The 13,061-nt window shown below is 34.2% G+C and overlaps 1 protein-coding gene across 1 annotated transcript; it reads right to left on the minus strand.

Annotated features, from left to right (window-relative positions):
• Positions 1-277: 277 nt before the first annotated feature.
• On the minus strand, positions 278-12,387 carry LOC129241945 (uncharacterized). Its single transcript, XM_054878495.1, has 3 exons — positions 12,264-12,387; positions 8,029-8,567; positions 278-472 (listed from the first exon to the last, which is right to left on the minus strand). Exons 1-3 carry the CDS (start codon positions 12,349-12,351, stop codon positions 278-280), a joined length of 822 nt encoding a protein of 273 aa, XP_054734470.1. The 5' UTR covers positions 12,352-12,387.
• Positions 12,388-13,061: the final 674 nt, after the last annotated feature.

The raw sequence follows: 13,061 nt of genomic DNA on the forward strand, positions 1-13,061 counted from the left end.
ACCAATTCAGCGAAGTGATTTGGACAACCCCTAAAAGAGTGTCTAAGGTCTGATTGAAGAGTGAAAGAGTGTAGATACCGAGTTCCACTCACACCTCAACAAAACAAACACTTTCATTTGAGTGTCCTATAGATAATTCACTCAAAACCTCTAATACTGCGCATAGTCCTTTTAACGCCATCTAGCGGCTGCAAACAATACGCTCGGAAATTGTGTGTTTGGTAAATATGCACGTATATATTTGTGGTTACATTGTAACATGTTTACAAGCTCACCCTTAGAAGCGTGGTGCACCACCCTCAGTGTCGCCCTCTCTTTCTACCCCACTCGCACTCAACGTGAAAACCAGTATTTTCTGGCATGTAACTTCGCATTGTATGGCTTTTGTCGGTGTACGTTTCTTTGGCGCTGCTGTTATTATGAGTAAATAGCTTTGTTCTTTCGTGCGGAAGCGCCAGTGGTGAAAAGCTAGCTAAGGAGATGGAAATCGCATACCATTTCTGTACGATTTTCGAAATCACATAAGTTTGGAATTTTTTTACAAAACCAAAACCATTAAAATGTTTTCTAAAGTCTTAAATGTTGAACTTTTTTAACTACTTATACATCACAAACTTGATATTATGGCTGGAATTTTTATTTTCTTTCATTATTGCACAAAACGTATGAAAACATAGATCCCTAACTTCGAAAATAACATAAGTGTAAAACGAAATCTTTACACAAGCCTAATCTTTGCAGTATTTGTGGGTAGTTTTAATTTAGTCTTACTACGGTTCAAAATAAACTATAGACTCGTCTCTAACTGCATTAAGCTTAATTCACTTAATAGTGAATTTGATGTCATCATTCGGGCTGTTGGGCGAAAATATGATGCATACCTTGATTTTCCATTTTATAAAGGCAATCAAAGCGAGTTTCAGTGTACACGAATGTACAAGTAACATAAAAATGTTTGGAATAAAATGTTTAAGTAACCCAGCATGCTTAGCTTCAGATTATTATTTGACCCAACATTATTGCTACTCTCACCCAAATTTGTAGGAAATATAGAATTGTATGCAACATCGAAAAGAAAGGAAATAACGAGTAATTTTTTATATATTCCCTTTTTAACCAGTTGGTTTAAACAGCTGGCACACGTTTCGTGTTTTGTTTCACTGTCAAACATCTTCAGTTTGGTCTATAATTTAACCATGAATCGTCTTACAACGGAACAACGCTTGCAAATCATTGAATTTTATTATAAAAATGCGTGTTCTGTTAAGAAAGTTTATCGCGCGCTTCTTCCATTTTATGGCCAGTTTAATCGACCCACTGAAGCGGCTATTCGAGCTATTGTGACTAAATTTAGAACCAAATTTACATTATTGGACATCAAACCACCAACACGCTTACGTAGAGTGCGAACTGAAGAAAATATCGCAGCTGTATCGGCCAGTGTTAATGATGACCATCAATTATCGATTCGTCGCAGTTCGCAGCAATTGGGCCTCTATTACTCAACAACGTGGAAAATTTTGCGAAAGGATTTAGGTGTGAAGTCTTTCAAAATACATCTGGTGCAAGAATTGAAGCCGAACGACCTACCGCAACGCAGAATTTTTGGTGAATGGGCTCTTGGAAAGTTGGCCGAAGGTCCACTTTTTTATCGAAAATTTGTGTTTAGCGACGAAGCTCATTTTTGGATCAATGGGTACGTAAATAAGAAGAATTGTCGATTTTGGAGTGAAAATGAGAAGAAGAATGGCAAGAGCTACCAATGTATCCAGAAAAGGTCACAGTTTGCTGCGGTTTATGGGCTGGAGGTATCATTGGACCGTACTTCTTCAAAGATGCTGCGAATCGTAACGTAACTGTGAATGGTGAGCGCTACCGTGAAATGATATCCAACTTTTTTTTGCCCAAAATGCAAGAGCTTGACTTGCATGATATGAGGTTTCAGCAAGACGGTGCCACATGCCACACAGCACGCGTAACAATGGACTTGTTGAGAGGCGAGATCGCTGAACATTTTATTTCACGTTCGGGACCTGTCAATTGGCCACCCAGATCGTGCGATATAACGCCTTTAGATTATTTTTTGTTGGGCTATGTTAAAGCTTATGTCTATTCAGACAAGCCTGCTTCAATTAACGCATTGGAAGAAAACATTAAAGTATTTATATGTGAGATACCGGCCCAAACAATGGAAAGAGTATGCCAAAATTGGACTAAGCGGATGGACCATTTGAAGAGCAGTCGCGGTGAACATTTACATGAAATAATCTTCATACATTAAATTATATGGACTGTACTATCGATTTAAATAAAAATGTCATGCATATTTCTGAATTTCACGTGTGTTTTTTGCAAAACTTTCCTTTAATTGAAGTTGAGCTAATGGAAAATAGGGTTTCTATAAAATTCTGCATGCACAAAAAGAAAAATCTGTGAACCTCGCTGAACTTTACTATAAAAGCAACATAGACGGCGTTAAGCAACTGTAGCACTAAGACTTGTTGACAAGTTTTTAAATTTGCTTGTGCATATAAATCCATGTTTCGTACTCTATGTAAATTTAAAAAAATTTAATAAATTCTTCTCAATATTTCACACTTTTTAACCAGAATTTTTAGAAACATGTCTTGTTTGCAGCGCTTTTTTTTCATATGACGAGTGCCTAACAAAGCAGCAAAATCATCAATTCGATTTTTTAACGCTTCAAACTCTCACTTTTTTACACTAAAATCTATAGAAAAATTGCGTAATTCAGTTTTTTGCACGTGCACATTGTAATACAATTTTTATTACGTTATTTCATTTAAATTTTATTAAAAATTATTTACTTTAAAAAATTACTTACGTTGCATGTGCTTTGAGGCTCATATTTTTTATAGTGATGATTAAGAAGGAGATTTTGAGGAATTTCAGGCGGAATTAAATCATTGGTAGAAAAAACAAAAATAATAATAAAATAATTTGCGGTACAAACTCCGAGGCAAGGCCGAAAAGTCACTGAAAGTACCGAAAACATACGCAGCTGAAGACATATAAGTTATTAAATATTCTAGCAACTCCTCCTATAACAACCTGCGAGAGTGAAGGAAAAGTTGTACGAGAATGAAAAACAATTTGAAAATAAAGTTTCATTTCTTCATGCAATTAAAGCGAATTGGTCCATGAATTTCTTAAACTAGCTTAAGGCCACAGTAGCCATAGCTTTTTTTTTTTTGTATTTTATAGTGAACTATAAATACAATTGTCAATAAAAAAAAAAATAAAAAAAATTCTTAAACTACGAAGCACTACTAAATCGCTTTCCTGAAGTAATAGAAATGAATGATTGTCATACACATCATTAAATAAAGCAAATAACAGCTTGCAATCCAAACGTCGCTTTGCCTTCAAATTGCCTGGCGAAGCAAATAGCTTTTGGCTTTCAACAATTAACGAGTGAAGACTATTTTTTAGAAAATCACTTTTCTTAGAATACAATTGAATTATTTAAAAAAAAAGTGGCAACTCTGATAAGAAATTTGACACAAAAAACTAATGGAAAATTTGTAAACATATTCAATGGAGAGGGAGTATATGTGAGAAATACTTTGTCACAAGAGAGGTTGGCATCACATTTGTACCATATATCTGCAGAAACTGACACTCCCACGGTGGTACGAATTTAAGACAAATTTGCTGAAAACAAGTGACGAATCGAAATTAAATTATAGTTTTTTTACATGCGACTAAATGAATTTATTTGTTCTATTGTGGTTTGGATTTAATTTGTTTTCATTGAAAAATGTTTTCTTTTTATTTTGTTATTATTTTATTAGAACATTGAAAAGACTTTGTGCAAAACACATACACATATAAAAACATAGACGAACTAAAAAAATTGGTAGTATCTCCCACTGTTAAGGCAGATGAAGCCATTAATACTTTACATATTAGAATAAAGTAGGCTGTACAAAATTCTGCACGATTTTATTCACAAATCGTTTCAAATGCACATTTCTATTAATTCTTCTACTGCTGCAACACATTAATAATTGCGACAACCGCAATTGCAAATGGTTTCCACAACTAAAGCTATTATATTTCATCAACTTTAACACAGAGTTTGAACACGTAATAATAGTGAAGTGACCACCACTAGAGCGGTTTCGAAATTCCAATAGCTGCAGAGTAAAAAGAGCGGCACATTGCTACTTGAATGCTTCATATCTCTACCCAACGAGCTCACGATTTACAAGCAAAAGAAATGTTTCTAAAATGTATCTATGACGACCAAGCTGGTAAGTATTTTACCGTATTCTTTGAATAATGCAATAAGTGATTTAAGAGCAAAGTCGGACAGAAGAAATTCTTGTAGCTACTATTTCACAAGGAAAATGCATAAATTGTTCTCCACTAAAGCTTTTTACGTAGTTCTGATGTCAAAGCAACACTTTTGTTTTATTATTATCACTAACCCTATGACGATGGGTCGTTTTTGTCTAGCAAATTCGTTGAGAAATCATGAACTTTTTATGAAACTGCACGATGCATGTTTCATACCATTTGTTTATGATAAAATATTCTAAAATAAAAAACAAATTAAAAGATCTCTTGGGATATGTTTAGTTAAAACTTAGAAGGTGCCTTATGCATTCTTTATAATTTGCTCTTGTAGTTATATTTATATGATAGTAGAAATAAGCGCCGGACGCGAAAGACCCATTGACATTGAATTTAGGTGCCAAATGGAGCGACATGGGGTTAGAGTTATTTACCAGCATTTAGGGGATGGGTCGTACAAAAATAATCCTCATACAGGCCAGCAACCGGATTGCAGCATTCGCTATCGCTAAAACTCTAAAAGTCTTAAACATTTTATACTAAATACTTAAAACTATCCGAACGTTGCATTAATCTTAAAATTGGTAAAATATTACAAATATGGTGATTGCAGTTCCGTGCTGGTCGTTTGTAAACACCCAACCTTCCAAAATTTCCTAACGACAACTTTTGTTTCTATTCAACTAACCCCACTTTACACATTTTGTTTCCATTTCATTCGCTCGCTTCATAGTCTCACAATATTCTTTTCGACCATAGCTAATGACAAAACCTGGTAAATCTATCATCCCTGGATAAAGTAACGCATGCCGGGTGTTCGCAAGTCAGTATATTTCTTTATAATAGACACGTACATCCATTTTTGGGCATTTGGCCGAGGTCGTTCTCCAATTTATGGTATGTGTCTGGGTTTTATTCTACAAATGGAGAGTCCTACAATGGTTCTATCATTTGGTATTTTATGTCGACAAAGAGTTTCAAATTCTAGCCCTACTAAATATTAGGCATATAGTACTATTTTAAAGATTTATAGAATTTTATTAACATTACTTTCCTACTCAATTTATTTCAGGCTGAAAATAAATAAAATAAAATTACCCTCAAGCGCCAGAGCAATTCTAACAAACATCATAGTACAATTGGTATATTAGGAAGAATATTTTTAAAATATAAAATATCTAATACAACTATATTTTCCAATAGCATGCGCCCCTCGGCAGGCAATGGCAAATCTCGGAGTGTATTTCTGCCATGAAAAAGCTCCTCATAAAAATGTCTGCCGTTCGGAGTCGGGTTGAAACTGTAGACCCCTACATTTGTGGAACAACATCACAAATAGGAGGAAGAGCTCGGCCAAACACAAAATTGAAGCGGATTTAAGCGTCAATTATACGAGTATATATCTAATAAAAGTATAATGATGCCGTATGCGTTGAATTTGAGATATGTTCAAAATATTGGGCGTTTTCACAAGCTTTTTTATTTTTGACTCTGTTTTGTCGCAAAAAAACATAGATTTCGAGTTTCTATGTTTTTTTCTTTTGGCACTAAAAGTTATATAAAAATTAAATAATTAAAAGTGTATGGTAAACAGTATATTGCGGTGTAACTACTACCAGAAAATTTTTCAAGCTCGCCAGCACGATGCTTTATTAACCCTTTTAAGCCCATTTTTTCTTTTTTTATTTTGCTTTGGCTTTAAGGTTTTTCAAATTTAAGTATTATATATAAGGTAGCGCAAAATTAATCATCGAATTTTTTTTATAACTTATTTACTAAATAAAAAATTGAGTGATAGAAATCTATAATTTGACATTTGCGCACTCCGTAGCCTTGCCTGATGTATGCTGCAGCTGTTTGTTCATAACTGACAAATATAATTGATGTACGATGCCATTTACAAATTTACAAAAACTATAAATTGTCCAGTGATGAATTTTGCGCCATCTAGTGTTATGTTTTTATGGTATCATAAAGGATTACGACGTGTAACATGATGGTGGATCGCAAGATATGATACTGTTAACCGAATGCGCAGATCGAGTAACAAGTTTCCCCAAAAACAGGAAACCTCGATGGAAGCACCTGGATCTAAAGAACGGAGGTGAGTCCCCCGAAAGGGACTGGCATTAGGTTGGTGCCCTAATATCAGTTTAAAAAATAATTCTCACGAACCCTACATAGCTCGGATAGGAAACAACAATCAACAATATCGACCCTCGCAACGTTTAAAAGATTAATCAATCACAGAATACAGGCAGCCAACAAAGCATACTCGTATAATGCTAATCTAAAATTGCTCAGAAATATTATCGCGTGAGCAAAAATTTAGAATGTTTAAAGCACTGACACGACCTGTGCTTACATAAGGCTGTGAACTATGAACGCTGAAAGCTAACGAGGCAAAAGCAGCTAATGTGCTTTGAAAGAAAAGTGCTCCGAAAAATCTATGGTCCGCTTAGACTGGTAGATGGCACTTATCGCAATAGGCACAATGCCGAACTGGAAGGCATAGTTAGGAAAGAAACCATAATAAAATGTATTCGGTCTCAACGACTTAGTCGGCTGGGACATATGGCTAGAATGCTAAGGGAGCGATCAACGAGAAAGAAACTAGATCTTCACCCAATTGGAGAAAGAAAAAGGGGACGCTCGAGGAAAAGGTGGCTAGAAGATGTGGAAGCTAATCTTAGGAAAATGCGTGTGCAATGTTGGAAGGAAGTGGCTGTAAATCGAGATCGATAGCAAGAAGCTGAAAGGAAGTAATGGTTCAGCAAGGACTGTGACGCTAAGAAGAAGAAGTGTTATGTTTACTCCAGAAGTGTCTTGGCAAAATTTCAAGTCAACACGTCCATTCGTTTGGCTGTAATAAAAAGTTACATATAAAATGTTTGATAAATGACGGTATACATTTTGCACGAAATAATATTTTTTTAAATGATTTTCTAATTTAGCGATTGCCGAAAACTTTTTCATTTACGGATTCATCATTTTTGTTATAATTAATGAACAGATTTTGTATTTCGAAACATTTTGCTGAATTCTGAAACAAAATATCAAGAGTTCTTTTAAAAATAACTTTGCTATATTAATTATAAATTAGTCATTACTTTACCACACCTTGTACAAAAATTTACATATGTATGTGTGACTACCGTTATCATACGGTTCATTAAAAAAAAAACAAGAAGAAACCTGCGGGTGAGCCTAGAAACATGCGAAGTTTCTTTCAGGCAACGTTAGTATCGAATGGGTTAAACTGTAAGTCATTAGAAAGAAAATTTAGCAAGAAGAATATTTATGTGGGGATTTTTGCTTAAAAGAGTTTTTTGGTCACTGCGGATTTAAGTGGTAATTTTAATCAACTTTTAATTATACATAATTTTTTATCTTTTTAATCAGCCAGAACTTTGAATTCACTGCCTAAATAAAAAACAATAAAAAGTAAAATTCAATGGCTTCTTATGAAAAATCATATGTACTAATTTTTTGTGAATATGAGTTTGCTAGCATCCCTTTGATTATCCATTTCTCGGCAACGCAGCAATTAGGCTAAGTGGTTAAAAAATATGTGCATGTACGCAATCCGTTGCATATTAAGAAATAATTCGAAATTTCAAATTCGCTCTCCAACATGTGTACTTTCCCAGAAGGCATTTCAATTAAATTTACAATGGCAAATAATAAATCTCAACCAAAATCACTTACCTCGAAGTGCCCGGTGAGTATGAGACCTGCTTGTGCTAAATATAAAGTTGATGCAGAATCGAAGACCAACTCCTGTGGTTCTCTTACCACCGATGTTGTTTTATTCAATTCGCAATCGTAGTAGAAGAGCACCTTGTCGCCGAGTACCTGAAAAGAAAGTGTTGTCCACTCCTTGCCCCTGTAAGGCAATTGATAGCTGACTAATTTCCGACTGATAGAATTTTGATCCGATTGGGTGTAGAGCAGTGAAACATTCCACACATTTTTAATCACTGGCGATAGATGTAAGCCCAATTGTACGACAGTGTCCAGAGGATTGACTACACTAAAGAGGTATCCACCTTTGGGACTATTTGGAAGAAATTTGACAAGTATCGCAAATTCGTAGAGTTTTTCCGGCAGTAAGACTCGATATGATGATTTAACATCTGATGTGGAGAAAAACTTATACGAGGGAAAGCCATCATCCGCCTCCTCATATTCGATACCTTGCGATTGTACGCTGATCATGTCCGTCAGTGAGAACTCGCCAAAGGCATCTACGGAGAGAAGTGGAAACAGTTACAAACAACAAAAGTTACTGATTCATAAAAAGGATATTGTAGTAAAACATTTTAAAATTGTTAAAAATAATCACTGTGTCAAAAAACTTCGAAAACATTCCACTTGAGAGAGGCAAAAAATACAAAGTTAACATTTTATTGCAAACAAATTGAATGATGTGCCTCGTACTATGTTACAGTTACTAAAAAATTTGGAAGTGTAAAAAAATTTGCAAGTGTAAAAAATTTGGGCAAAAAGTTAGCATTTTCATTGAACGTTGTAAAAATTGAGTTGTAACAATCGATTGATCAATTTTGAAATAACAATTATTTGTACAGCTGTTTTTAGCATGTGTTTTAAGCCATTTACATTATTTTTTTATTTTTTATTAATTAAGTGCTTTTGTTGCTTCGTGCAAAATGTACATTGATTGCAATATACTTTGTGCAAACAAAATGAAGCGCCTAAAATTATGCAGCACGTTATATTTGTGGCAATTATACCATTGTCGATTTCCACAGTGGTGGCTAACTATATTAGCCCATGAAAGAAATGTGCGAAATTCTTAACAGATTTTGTACACATTTGAATCATTAAAAGTATTAAGCTGGGTGATTTTCTTGATAAATGATATGAAAAACAAGCAGAAAAAACACAACAACATACTTAAATTATAATTTTTCAGATGTGGACCTTCAGCGAGTGTTTCATTACAAATCTAAGTGGTATAAAAACTTTCCCAGACTACTCCATTCTAAAACGACAAAATAGTTCATTTTTTTTTTTTTGTGACAATAATTCGATTTTAGGAATAATAAAGCAAGACTCTTGTTAATCGAATATTCGGTTGCCTCATAAAAAAACGAATTCACTTGCCAGTACTTTCGACTATTTCACCCAAACGTTCATAATCGACCAATTGTTTGCATTTGGATATCTGAATATATTCGGCTTTTCAATTAAGTATTTTACTTTGAATATTCTTTATATTTTATTTTTTAAGGGCTCATTCTGAGCTATAATTTGCTTGATAAAAGCGGTTTTTTCGAAATTGAAGAGTTTTATCTTCACAGTTATCTGTTGAAGAATATTATAAGCAAACGATGTAAGTACGTTCTGGTGGCAGAATTTGGTTGTAAAAAATGTCTCTTAACATGCCCCATCACATAAATTTTACGGACTTCGGATTCAAACTAAAAATGGGTAAGAATGCAGTAAGCTTACATACCTGGTTAGTTGGCTCAGTCGAATTCCCTTTACGATTTGTAATATCTGCTTGATTTCAATATTTGAATACTGAAATACTGAGATGAAAAATGTATGAGTACTCGGCTATCAACATATTCGATTGGTCGATTAGTAGCAAGAGCTCTATAAACCCAATGTTGCTTTGCTTATGGAGTTTAATCTTTTGTACATTCGTATATTGATTTAATGTGTGATATGCTGATTTTTAATAAGAATTAAAATTTTAAAAAATTCTTCAATGAACTCTGAACTTTCGATGTCGTAGTAAAAAATTGGGTAGTAAAAATATTTCAAAATTAACCCTTCCCTTCTAAGCCGACTTAGACACGTAAAAAATCTTTTTTTGATATTGGAGTGTCAGGTGAATTCGTCAATATCATGGTAAAAAGAACTCACAAATGGTGGCCAAGATCAGACCCACGACAGTCGATTCTACGTAACCGCAACGACCCGGATTTACCCGGACTGTCACTTAAGCAGCATTCGCCGTATATGCATGGGGAATGTTTATGCTGCTACAATAACAACATCAGTGAATCTGAGAGAATCAGCTGATTGGCTGATGCCATCGGGGCCATGGCAGCGATTTGCTTGCGAAAAAAGTAAGATTGTGCTATGTGAGAAAAAGAACACAGCGATTACTTCGTTGCCGTGCGTTACGTGCGAAATCAACAGATATAATTCGGCTTCCGAATGCCCGGTGATGTGATACCCAATTTTTGTTGGTTTGATCCAAAATTTTGTTGAAAACTGTATTGAAACAGTTTTATTTGAAACCATTTTCCAATCACAATAAACTGAGAAACCCATAATTTAACATAAAATACCAACGTTATAAGAAAAGAACGCAAAAACAGCCTTGACAAAAGTCAGCATACAGTACAAAAATATCTTACTTTAGTGTGATTAATTTTCTCTAATTTTGCGTTCCAAAACTCTGCATAAATATTCATAATTTTAAACCTTGCGCCTTGCGGTGATGTGTTTAAGTGGCTTAGTGTACAAATAAGATCCAGTCCTCAACAATGTGTACTGTGTGCCTTGGATTATTATCCTATTGAAGGATCAAGGCTGCTCCAAACCGCAAATTATCCATCGAAGGTTTGAATAGCAACAGCTCTCCAAACCAAGATAGTGTCGCGAGCATGGTTGATAGTTGATACTAGTTTCTTCGGATTGAGTGCAGTATTTGTTCTCCTCCAAATTTTTTCCCATACATCGATGCCAAGTATATTCAACTTTGACTTATCTGTGAATAAAACTTTTTGCCAAAATTCCTTCCCATTATCTTTATGTGCTTGCGAGCTCCAATCGTTTTTTGCAGAAATTATAGGTTTTTTGCGTTTTTTGAGATTTTTTAAGTTCTTCGAATTGCTTTCATATTTGCTTGCTACATTTTTGGCTAATTTTGAAGCAATAACTTTTGGATTTTGTACTCAAAACGTTTGTGTGAATCAAACGGATTTCTTTGCGAGATACTTTCCTTGTTGGTATACTGCGTGGCTTATCTTCACTAATTGGCCAACTCATGTTAAAACTTTTTTTGAAATATCACCATACGACATTTTTCGTATGCTGTATAACCAAATTACAACTGATATTTCTTTTCGCGGTACCATTTTTGATGCTTACGTGATCAAATCAATATAAGAAAAGCAGCAAACATAGTAAAATGAAAGAAAAATAAAAACCTACGGAATTTATCTGATCACAACACGACATACCAGTGTACATTCTTGGAACTTTATTCGGTATGTGAACTTTTGTCCACGCTGGTTTTAGGTTTTTCCCCCATAACCTTTTTGATTCCATGTTAAACAATAGGTTTTTTCAGTTTATTGTGATTAGAAAGAGGATTCAAATAAAACTGTATCAAAAAAGTTTTTAATAAACTTCTTGGACTTTCAAACAACGAAAATACGGGTTTATGTAGACTTTTGACTGTATACAAAAATCGTGTATTGTGCACTTTGATGTGCTAGGAAAAATATCACAACTCTTGCGCAAAAAAAAGTACAAAAAGTGCTTTAAAATAAATGTAATGTAATAAAAAAAAAATACTTACAATAATTTGTGTGCATAAATTGTACAACGAAAAGAATTATTTAATTATTGTTTTAATAAATACTAGAAATAATTATAAATTTAAGTTCAAACTAAAAATCATTGAATATTAATCATTTCTGTGCAAAAAAACCAAATACCCTCTAAGATAATAAACAGTGACTATGAAAATAAAGTGTATCGACAAAGTGTATGATATATACCACATTCAATTTTTATTCTTAATTTTTTATTCTACTATGATTAGTATCCCACGTAATAATACAGTAGATTCTGTTTTTATGCTGTTTTTTTTATGCTGTTTCTTGCGGAACGTATATACCGCTTAAAAACAGAATCTACTGTACTTAAAAATTTCCAAAATCGTTCGCGCAACTTACCCTTAATAGATTGACCCTGCAACCCATCAAAACATAAAACTGCCGGTAATAGTCCAACGCAAAGAAATATCACAATAGAGGGTAACATTTTGCGTCCGCTACTGTTGCTCGCTTGCCGATAGTGTTCGTTACTGTTTTTATTGTTCTTGTAAATGTTGCAGCTGCAAAAAGGGTGAATTGAAAATAAAATTTTGTTATTGTCATAAATTGTACCAGCACAAAAATTTATATAAAAGTAGCAATAAAAAGGGCATTTCATACAACTACGCATACACATACATATGTATGTATGTGCGTTATTCATATTGCTTGCATGATATGTGTAAAAAAAACCCTCTGTAGTAGCACTAAATCTTCCGCTTATACTTGCATATGTACATACATATAAAAAGCTCTCAAACATGCATGGATTGATTGCCACAAACGAAAATGCAGAAGAAAAAAATAAAATGCAAGCTTGTGTGTTGCATATATAACCCAGTAGAGAAGATATGAACGAAAGAAAGAGACTTCTGGCTAGGAAAAGCAACGAACCCAGGAGCTTCTGTGTGTAGACACTACGTCTGTAAAAACTGTTGCTTATTATTATTCAGTTACTGAAGCCAAGTCACCATGGCAGGTCACACGTGATAAGACTATGAAAGATTTGAGGTTATAGTTTTCTCTCGCGAAGGTGACATGAATTGGCCAACAAATTCACACAGCTTAACCCCAAAAAGCTTTTTCATGGGATTTTTTGAAGATACAATCGACCGATGCTCTAAAAATCAACATAAGTCAGGTCATCGCTTAGATACA

This window comes from Anastrepha obliqua, chromosome 3, assembly GCF_027943255.1.
Source record: "Anastrepha obliqua isolate idAnaObli1 chromosome 3, idAnaObli1_1.0, whole genome shotgun sequence".
Lineage (NCBI taxonomy): Eukaryota > Metazoa > Arthropoda > Insecta > Diptera > Tephritidae > Anastrepha > Anastrepha obliqua.